Here is a 10967-nt window from a genome sequence, read left to right as displayed (position 1 = left end):
ACAACATGAAAAGTGTTCTAATGCTTAGAAAAGTGTTTAACCACGTGTCACCTAATATTAACTATATAATATCAGGTAAAAAAACAACAACTAGCTAGTTATTTAGCTAGCTATTAGCTACATACGGGAAGCTAACGTTCGCTAACAAAGGTGAGTAAATTCAAACTAACAGAATGAAAAGCAAACCTGTTAATGTTTCTGTCTGATTTAATATAACACAGAGCTGAGTTTAGGAACGTTTATTGGATGGTATATGGCATAGCAATTCAAAATACTTGGAAGTTTCAGTTGAGTAACGTTACACAACCTGTTTAACAGTAAATTGTCTTCAGTAACCTTAGATAACAATTACATTTCCTTCCCCGCAATAACGTTGCCAGTTTATGAAGTTCACTTTGAATTTAGACCGAAACAAATGCACTCTAATCCAAGAGCCCTGCAATAAATCCTGCCTTTTAGTGAAGGCAATAATCCTCCGTAATGATCCTGGAGTTGAATCAATACCTCTCTTAAAACGGTTTCAGTGTTACCTGAACACTATATCAATCACAAAGGCTTAATTAGGATCCCTTAATTAAAAAGGATTAATTACAGGACATTTGAATTCAATTGACTGCTTCCAAGATAATGAAACAGGTGCTTTGGGACCATAGGTGTCAAAAGTACAGACATTCTATACTTAAGTAGAAGATAGATAGATAGATAGATAGATAGATAGATAGATAGATAGATAGATAGATAGATAGATAGATAGATATTGCATTGCAGGTTATACAACAGAACTTTGTAGAAGTAGAAGTACTGATTCAACTTCTTTAAAAGTGAGTAGGTTCAGGCTCTGAAATGTATGTAATGAACATTTCTGGCTGTTTTTCTTTTTTGCAAGGCTAACAAACTCATCATATTAATTAAAAAGAATTGATTATTTCCCATCAAATGCATTAAAACTAAACAGTGTTTCACTGGTCAGGGAATATCCGGGAATTATTTGCCTTAAAATGTAAGGAGTTAAAATAAAAAAGTTAGTCAAGTAAAAGTACAGACAGCTGAAAATCTACTTGTAGTACAGTCACAAAGTAATTGTACTTTACTTACTTCCTGGCTCTGCGACATCATCAAGACACATTTATTGCTTAGAACAGGCAGGTTTTATTGCATTTGGTTTGAGTCTAGGGTGCTATTAAATGTGGTATGAGCATATAGGACAAAATCCTTGGAGGGCAATCGTTAAGCAACTTCAGGTTTTTATTGATTTATTGATTCTGTGGGCCACCATACATTTTAGTCAATGTAGTTTTGCTGTATAGTTTTACATTAGTAGAGTTGGAATCTTTCCTTCTCAAAAACAGGTTTATGTGTGCTTACCCTCCATTTCTGGTCTTATGGTGTTAAAGACCCTCTATCCCCCATTTAGCTCACTAGGGTGAAACATCACCTTTATGGGATGCCACAATACAGTTTGTTAAGATGAGACAATTACTGGGATTAAAGTAGAAGGTTGGAGTGGTTGATTATTGACTGACAATGTGTCAATGATTTTCAGTTTTATACATCATTAACCTTTACTTTATTACTAGTTTGCCCAGCCAACCAAGGTTGAGATCTCTAGCTGGAATATGGGCACTGTCTTAATGACATCTGTCCCTGTTTTGTCTTTTTAATTAAATGTATAGGATATTTTGTTTCTGCAGAGTCCCACCCCTTTTATGCCTAGGTTTATAAAGGTAAAATGCATTGTTATTGCGTCGATGCAAGCAGCTGCAAAAATGTAGGGGCAGCTTTCCTTTATCTAATCGTGCAGGCATGTTGTGGATTTATAATATACTGGCAGCTGGAATTTACACTTTTGCAAATAACTGGGCGTGAGTCTCTCTGTTTGCACTTTTTGAGTAGACTGTAACTTCCTATTATTAAACTTCTAAGAATATTCTGAACCAGACAAATGATTGACACACAAGCTGTTGATACTTGCACCAGTGAGTATTACAATTATGAGACATAATATCACCAGTAATACTCTAGAATTATACAGCCTCAAACTAGATGTACTGAAGATAGGCTGCATAACTTGAATGAAGTTAATCATAAATAAACTCAAATGTCCTCTAAACCTCTGTGTGGACTTCATGCATTATTCAAGGAATTGTTGACGTGACGTAATAAGTCATGAAAGCTTTTGACAAGGGGGACATTTATTTTCTTGCAGTAAGTGTATTTTAATATCAGGCTTTTCATTTTAGGCCGCTGCTTGTTAACTATCTTGTTTTCACCTCGGCCTCTCAAACCTTTCAGAGGCAGACTGAGGAATTTAATAGTCCAGTACAATACAAATCAGCTGAACAATACAAACTGCAAAAGTCGCAGCAAAGCTCTGCACCTCAGGGTGACAGAGCTAACCCTAAAGGCCAATAATTCATGAATTTAAAGTGCCCATGGTACAAAACCAGAGAGGAGGTGGTTGCAGCGCATACAGGCCAACACACTATCACACTGGCCTTCCCTATTCTGTGTCACCCTGTAGGTTTTTACATCAGTACCAACTGGTCAGAGAGCAGCCCGACTCCCTGAACAAAACCTCTCTGTGTCACTATGCAGCTGCAGCTTCCGACATGCCCTACTCGGATGCATGACCTAGTGTGGAGGGGCTGGGATACTTAGGAAGGGGGGGGGTGGTGTTTTTTATCACGTTCATCTGTTTTACCTTTAGTGTAGCTTTTTAACCACATTTGTTAAATTATTTCAATCATGTCTTTGTCTTCACTGGCTTCGGTCCAACAATAGCACGACGTGGTGGTACACAGTGTCTGCCGTCCCCTCAGTGGCACCCCACAACCCCTACCCCATCTCACAGCTTGGACTGGTCCATTTTGCATCTGAAAAAAAAATCTGATAGTTGGAGAAGAGTTCTTCATGCCAGGGACTGCTGTAGCCTCAGCACACAGAGTACCGTAGCTCCTGGATCACCTAAGGTAAATATTTCATGCTAAATGTTTTTATTACCTTTTTTATTTGTACAACTTAGTCCTCAGAGGAAATGTTCAGCAAATATGCAGCTGTCTCTTTCAAAAACACTTTGTCTTCAAAGATGAGCATGCATTTTTTTGTGATTTAACTTTTAAAAATACTTACAGCAACCACAGTCAGGATGATTTAGTGATTTAGTCAAGATATATATATTTTAATTCCATTTGTCAACATTTATTCTTGATTTGGGTAAATATATGTATTGTTTGTTTATATATATATATATATATATATATATATATATATATATATATATATATATATATATATATATATATATATATATATATATATATATAATAAAATGTGTACATTTTCTTTACAGATAAGCAAATGGATGAGAAAGAGCTGGTCATTAAAGGTAACCCATCTTTCTTTCTTTTGTGAATGACTTGGCTTTTTTTTGTGCTCTTACTCAGCAGCACACCTGATAATGTGAAGAGAGAGAAAAGCATGAGTCACAGTAAGGATGAGTGTCTGAGTTCCTATAGGAGCAGTTGTTTTGGCTTTAGAGCTTACGGTGCTGAAGATGGCCTTGTTTTTAGAGGCTGGTTTCTCTAGTGTCAACAGCTTATTAGAAGAGGGATTCTGTTTGCACAGAGAACACTTTAGCTGACAGTAATAGCACATTTAAGAGTGCCTTACTTGAAGAGATGGCAATGATTGGGGAATTCATGTGTTCGGGCATATTAGTGAGCGAATCAATTTTGCATGACGAATGAATTTATAACGCTCAACTGCACAATATATAGGCAGCACAAAGGAAAGCGTGTCCTCGCAACAACGGCATCTCAGTCTTTTCAAAGGGATAGGGTATTTCTCATTTTGAGTCCCTTACAGCACATTTTGTAGCTGTAAATTAATATCCCTCCTGGCAGTTTGATCAGCAGTTTTGTAGAGTCACTGAATAGTGTGGACATTCAGCGCTAACAGCCCTAACCCTCCGATTCAGTTCAAGAACGCTGTCACATTCATTGGGAAGGAAACAGACAGCGGGGAAAGATAGTCCTTGATGGCTTTAGCCTTCAGCACTTGAGCTAAAAAAAGATTTCTCCTACATTTTTTTCCCCCTGTCGTCACTTGAGGCAGTGTGATGCTCAAAATCCCCCCTCCCCCCCTCCACCAAAAAGTCAGATGTATTTTTATACACAAACTAATCGCATTATTACTTTGTCAGGTGTCACTCTGTGACACTAGACTTAATGGCTCCGATAACTAATGCTACTAAAGATAACGCGTCGGGTCTAATCCCCGTCTGAAATGTCTCCTGGCGCTACTCATCATTCACGCTGAAAGATGAAGCTGTGCGAACCCACACGCATAGGAAGCCCACTCACATTCTGACTCTCACTCATACATATGCATGGGTGAGGGAACGCACGACCTCATGCACACATGCTGGACAGAGCGCTGCCCGCCCATCCTTTTGTGTGGCACACAGCAGGGTGGTCATGTGCCCGAGTCAGAGGGTGCCACCAGCCTCCAGCTGTCGCTGCATACCCTTTCATTTTAGGGACATATTTATCAGTGCCATCTGGTAGCACTACTAACAATACAAGTGCATATTTACAGTACGTTGACGAAGCCGGCCGTGCCAGACGCAATGATGTCACAGTTTTAACGACAAACGCAGTGTTTCACGGCAGCCTCGGCCCACTGATGTGTCCATTTATGGTGCACATGCTTGACCTGTCCTGCCTTTTGTTTTTCGCCTCTGCCAATTGCTCAGTCTGAGATGAGGTCATCTCTTTTCCCAGCCATGGTAGATTAGGGGATTAAGATGAATCAGTGGGAATAGCAAAGGCCAAGTATTTGTGGCGCATGTTTCCACCTCTAGGAAACAAAACAGACCCTTGACAACGCTGGCTAGTCCAATCCCTTTGTGTATTGTTTACAGTAGCTTACTGTTAACAAGCAATGTGGATGTGCCAGATTCTTGTTTGTTGCCGGGTTAATGGACAATTTGGAATAAAAGCTTGGACAAAAAAAAAATGCAGATAATTTCGTTCTGTCTATTTATGGGTTCGCAATTAGTTTATGTAATAGTCCAATTTTAATGTCTTGGGAAATCATCTAGTATGTCAGCCCTGGTTAAATATTTTGGACTGAAGCTGAATTAATGTGATGGAAATGAGTTATCCTTCTATTTTTATATTCGTGAATTGCCAACATTACTGGCTGATGTGTCATCGTGGTTAAAATTCTACGCGTGCGTGCGTGCGACTATACAGGGAGATATGAAGCTCTATTCTCAGCTAGATACTCTCATGTTCAGAGGAAGGTATGTCTAATCTGGATTATAATTTCTGTTCTGTATTTCATTATCAGATGACCTGAACAGGTCAAACACAACAACATCTAGTGACTCAGAGAAAATGATCGAGCACTTGAACGATGAACTTCGAGAAGCCCAGGAGGTAGCTAATACTGAGAAACACAAATGCATGGAGCTACAAGGTGAAAACACAACCCTTTTGACACACTATTTGCTTCACTTTATACTGTGCACACCCACAAATGTTTGAAATAAGCAAACATTGTTTGTAGGTATCCTGCAGGATGAGAGAAATGAAAATAAGCAACTAGCTGGGGAGTCTGCAAAACAGATAAAACATCTTCAAGGTACATCTTTTGGTTTTTTTTTTGCGAATTGGAACGTTTCGTCTGTCCCGCTAAAAATGTCCACTCATGTAAACACTGACTGTGGTCCGGACAGGCCAGCTGCGGCAGCTCCAAGATGAAACGGTCATTCTCAGAGAGCAGATTGAAGTCTCCTCCGGTTCACACGAGGAGCTCCAGAGTGCACGTGATGAGGTGAAGGCGTTGAAACGTGCCATGGAGGCCGCCACTGCTGAGCGGGACCGCGACGTCGCTGCTGTCCAAAATAACCTGGCAACCGTGTCGAAGGATCTAGATAAATGGCGTCAGACTGCGACCAAATATGAGCGTGAGATTGACAACCTACAGCGTGACCTTCAGCAACAGAGCAAGCAGTGGCAGAAAACTGCGGAAATACAAGGTACATCATTTTGCAAAAACATGATACAAAATATGATGAGTAATGACCATGAGATTTGAAATATGGCTCTTTTCTATCAATTCTAACTTAATCTGTCAGCTAATTAAGAACAGAGCATCTGCTGAGAGAATGTTACATAAAACCTTTTATTTTCACAGCCAGTGAACTGCAGTCCATGCAGGCAGAGTGTAATGGCCTTCACAAGGAATGTTCTGTCCTGCGATCTGACAAACAAGACTCCGTGAATAAGCATCAGAAGGAGAAGAGCGGTCTTCAAACAGAGTGTGCTTCCCTCAGGTCGGAGAAGGAGGAACTCCTCAAGATTCACCAGAAAGAAAAGGGCAACCTGCAGAGTGAATGTGCAGCCCTGCGCTCTGAGAAAGAGGCAGTGCTGCAGAGACAGCAGCAGCTGGAGAAGGACCTTGCCAGGTCAGAGCACCGAGCTACATCACCAAGAGCTCAGCCTTGCCCCCACCTTTGTGCACACTCTTGTCTCGTTTGCTTGACTCTGCTCCGACATGTTTGTCGCACAGTACACCACACTCTTGTCTTCGTGTGATCCTCCACCTATTGAACTCGGTGTCGTTGTGTTTCTGGTAGTTCACGTGCCCAGAATGCTGAGCTGAGCAGCAGCCTCAAAGCCCTGGAGAGGTCCCAGCAGGAGTTGGAGAAAAGGCTGGCGGCCCTGCAGCTCCAGCACCAGCAGGATAGCACCAAGCTGCAAACCCAACTGGATGAAGCGGACAGCCACAGTAAGGCGCTGCAGAGAGAGGTGTGTTCTCCAAACTAAAAAGGACCAGAATATAAACTAAAGTGTCAAGCATGTCAGAATCAGTCCTAGCAATTAACTCTAGTGCTAAGAAGGCTTCTACCCCCGAACCCTTTCACTTGCACTTTGTGAGCACGTGTTGCTATTCAGGTCGGTTTTCAATCCTATGACTCCTTTTTTTTTTTATCAGACCTTTTGTAACCAATGAAGCTGTCTACATTAGCTGGTTACTGCCAAGAAATGCCAAAGTATATAATTAAGTAAAGTATTGTTTAGGGTTCCTTATCCAATGTCAGACTGTATGTCGCACAGACTGTATTAACCTGAGGGAGACTCATTTCCCGGGTTTTAGGACTCATTCCTGCAGTTCTCTGGAATGGCAAACAACAGATTGTGAAAGTTTAAAGCATCCTCCAGTCAGAGCAGCCCACCGTTTTGCTTGCTGTTGGCAGTGGCTCAATGCTGTATGCTCCCAGTCAGGTTTAGCAGGCTGGATGGGGATGGATTAGCCACTGTTTAGGCTCTCAAACAGGAGGGGCACTGTTTTCAATAGCAGAAACCATCCTTCACTTAAGAAATCCTTCCCAGTGCGGCGTGGCTCTAGTCACTGAATGAAAGTGGAACCTGTGGAACCAGAGTGATCTCACCTAGGCCTTTTGATTGCCCTTTCAAGCTCTGTGAGAGGACAAAGCATGTGAGAAACTGTGACCACCCTAAATCAATCACAGATACAGACACCAGTAACCTTTGACCCCCCCCAACATGCACCCTTGTCAGCCAAACACATCCCGAACATACATTTAAATGGAAGTGATTTGTGATTTTTGACTAAGCCAAAAATAACAATTTGCTTTGTGCAGTTTGAGGAGGCCAAGACGGAGCTGTCAGACCTAAAGGAGAAATATGAGAAGACTGAGCAGGAAAAGCAGTCGCTTACAGATGAGTTTGAGGAGTGCAAAGCCAATTTGAATGAATTAAAGGAGAAAGGGACAAAGGTGAGTGGTGCTCCATCATACAATAACAAAAGTGTATATAATTGAATGACAAATAATATATAATCTGCAATTATGTTTAAAAAAAAAAAAAACACCATAGCTTTGCATAAGAGGCAGACATCTTCAGTTGTTTTGGTTTTAAAAGCATGAGCTTTGCTTCAGATTTTCAATTGGACATCTGTTCATAAAAGTGAATCTTTTGTAAGATTCGCAGTATAAATATATTGATTTTATTTTTTAAATTCCAGCAGCACATCTGCTCCCCTCCACTCATCCACAGTCTTTTGCTGTTGCTTTCAGACATTGACAGCCGTGTGTGACTTTGAGACTTGTGTAAACACCAATTACAGACTACTGACTGAGGGGTTTATTAATAAAACTACGCCCAACTAAAAGTATGTCCAGCTGCAGTTGATTACTGTAATATCACTTCCCTTCTATAGACATCCCTATTGCTGCCTGTCCAAGCAATAGTCATCGGCCTTATCCTGGCTTTGCTGTATTGGTGCTTCGGCGCATTGTGGTAGTAAGGTACACATTACTCCTGTCAAATCGGCCTACATCTTTCATTTCCATCAATGTCTTGCATGACATTAATCGGGTTTTCCTCATTCCCCAAAATGCTTTTCTCAGGGGGGAAACTAAAAAAAAAAGACACTCTCTAACCTCTCTAATCATTAAGAGACTCTCTAACCTTTCTAATCATACAGTTCCAACATCTGACATTTGTTTGTCTTGTCTGGATGGCTAACGCTTAACAACTGTTTCTCTCTGTTGGCTTTGATGGGCTTATCCTTATCTGACAGAGCCGTATTTAACTTGCCTTCTCTGTGCACTGCATTGGCCCTCTGTCAAAGATTTGGCGATGATGATGACGATGATGATGACGACGGGCGTTTTCATGTGATGACGTTCACGTCTCCATTTCTGTGTCACCGCTCGTTTCAGAAACCGTGGTTGGTCTGGGGGCCTGCTGCTGCCGTGGCTCTAGCAGCTGTGACGGCTGCGTTGCTCTTCAGGACCTGAGGGCAATGTGCACACTCTCACATGCACACGCACTTGAGTGAATCCATATTTGTCATCAGATTTCTCTGCACCAGATCTGAAAAACTTGCCCCCTTATCATATCTGCACTATTAATTAGGAGGGCTCGTACTTAACACCGTTTAATTTTTAAGATGCTCTATTTTAGGTGGCAGAGACTTTAATAAAAGAATGTCAGTCTTGTGTGCAAATGATTAAGTTTGTTTGTATCCTTATTATTATTATTATTATTATTATTATTATTATTATTATTATTATTATTATTATTTGATGGAAATCTAGTTGGGCTTTTTTGTTTACTACCATGACTTATAGGATTAATGAATGTAAAGATACACTATATACTTAAATAGTTCTAAATATATAGTGAGGATGATGATGATGATGATGATGATATTGATATTGATATTTTAGATGGCTCATCTAGAGTTTGAACCTCCCTAAATGTAACACATCTCTGTAACTGTCAGAATAATAAATATTGTCACAATAATGCAGCCCCTATTTGAGTGCATGATGACTGCCCTAGATTCATAACAAATACACAGTTAAAATATTATTGTTGTTGTTTTTTATCAATATCAATTAAAAATGGGAGTTTTCAGGACATTTTGGATGTTCCTGAGCAACACGAGGAAGGTATTTGAGCAGAGTTTTGTTTAGCACTATTAACAGTTTTTCCTTTATGATGATTGAAGTAAAACAGCTGCAGTTATATATTTAAACTATGATGAACAGATTCTAGTTCAGGGTTGTAAGAACCACAAGAACAACTCCTGTGTGACTGTTGTCTATTTAAGATACAGCTGCTTCTGTAGATGGTAAAGTTTCTTTTTTTGTTTGTTTTCTCAATAAGATCACATATGACATTAAGTTATATGTAAGAGACATTTTATAAATAATGCAATTGACCATAGATTGAACATCACTGGTTTACCAATGGGGAAGTCTATTATATAATCTAAAACGAGACGATATCATTGAAATGCATGCCAAAGAAACTCTCAATGTCTTGAACACTAAACTTGTAAAGTAGTTTTCTCATGGTTATATATTTGCACGCAATATATGATTTTTGTGGGGGGGGAAACTAATTTTATCAATAGATGCATCTTATTGATTAGCTTTTATTTCTGCTCAGTTGCCTGTAAATAAGTACAAATTGTATTTTGCACAGAGATGGAAAGATATAGTTTCTTGGATTTAAAGTTGATGAATAACTGCTCTAAAATGTAAGAGTGACCTCAATTAAAGATCTTAACCTCATAATTGCACCTTTTTATAGTCATTGCGTAAGCGGGCAGTCACTGAAGCCGCCAAGTTTTATGGATATGAAGTCAGACCTCCTGCTACAGTAGGTTTTACTTCTAGTGATCTGTCATATTGATATAATTGCAACCTTGTACGTAAGCTCTTCTTGTGTGTATCGTCTATTATTATTGTATTTAATCATGTTGCATTTTTTTGCATCAACCCTTGAGCAAAATAATGTGTGAGGTTAGCTCTCATCTCATATTACCTGTACTGCACCCTTCTGTCAGCTCCCTGAGGTTTTCTCAGGTGAGGACAATGTGTGCGTCAGCCGGCCAACAATGCACCGGGGAAAAGACTCGAGTTTGCCAACACCGTGCACAATGGTGCAATGAAGACATGCAGTGTGTGGACAGATTTTTATAGACTGTCTGGAGGTGCTGAACTACAGTATGATGACCAGGAGATGAGACTGGAAGAGATGTGAGTCAAATAAATCACGTAAACATACTCATCTGCTCTGGGAATAACCCCTAAAATCTACATATTCACCTCATTGTGGATCGGGATGAAAAAAATAACCACTAAGAATAAGTTCATTGTCATGAGCGACTTGGAAAAAGCTGTCTAGTTCACTATATAGATGGAGAAGTAAAAGAAAACTAGCCTTGTGGAGGTGCTAATGCTAATGCTACTGAGGGGAATTATAATACATTTAGAATGTGTTTTGGACCCATGCGGGACTAAAATTGTCCGTCCTTTTTTTTTAAACTCTGTTTCTTGTCAGGCCTCAGCTTAATGGACTTTATTGCAACATAATATCACATGCGTTTGATGATCTGAGTAAATATGACTACTGACTCTG

The 10967-nt window shown here is 39.9% G+C and overlaps 1 protein-coding gene across 3 annotated transcripts; it reads left to right on the top strand.

Annotated features, from left to right (window-relative positions):
- The first annotated feature begins 2848 nt into the window (after positions 1-2848).
- Positions 2849-9344, top strand: slmapb (sarcolemma associated protein b). Of its 3 annotated transcripts, none has more exons than XM_084014489.1 (10): positions 2849-2969; positions 3350-3385; positions 5353-5441; positions 5556-5646; positions 5741-6043; positions 6202-6472; positions 6644-6815; positions 7673-7807; positions 8251-8338; positions 8756-9344. In XM_084014489.1, exons 2-9 carry the CDS (start codon positions 3358-3360, stop codon positions 8332-8334), a joined length of 1173 nt encoding a protein of 390 aa, XP_083870615.1. In that variant the 5' UTR covers positions 2849-2969; positions 3350-3357; the 3' UTR covers positions 8335-8338; positions 8756-9344. The 3 variants fall into 3 exon arrangements, with proteins under 3 accessions (XP_083870615.1, XP_083870613.1, XP_083870614.1); XM_084014487.1 differs by having other exon boundaries at positions 5353-5481; positions 5572-5646; XM_084014488.1 differs by lacking the exon at positions 8251-8338 and having other exon boundaries at positions 5353-5481; positions 5572-5646.
- The last annotated feature ends 1623 nt before the right edge of the window (positions 9345-10967 follow it).

This window comes from Eutrigla gurnardus, assembly GCF_963514095.1.
Source record: "Eutrigla gurnardus genome assembly, chromosome: 8".
In the NCBI taxonomy this organism is placed as follows: Eukaryota; Metazoa; Chordata; class Actinopteri; order Perciformes; family Triglidae; genus Eutrigla; species Eutrigla gurnardus.
Note: the sequence above shows the minus strand (reverse complement) of the source record. Positions and strands in the feature narration are given on the sequence as shown.

Excerpts from the sequence above, each read along its gene's own strand:
- slmapb (XM_084014487.1), top strand. The coding sequence starts at position 3,358 with ATGGATGAGAAAGAGCTGGTCATTAAAG. Across the intron at positions 5,482-5,571 it reads CAAATGCATGGAGCTACAAG|GTATCCTGCAGGATGAGAGA; the intron begins GTGAAAACACAA and ends CATTGTTTGTAG. Across the intron at positions 6,044-6,201 it reads GAAAACTGCGGAAATACAAG|CCAGTGAACTGCAGTCCATG; the intron begins GTACATCATTTT and ends TTATTTTCACAG.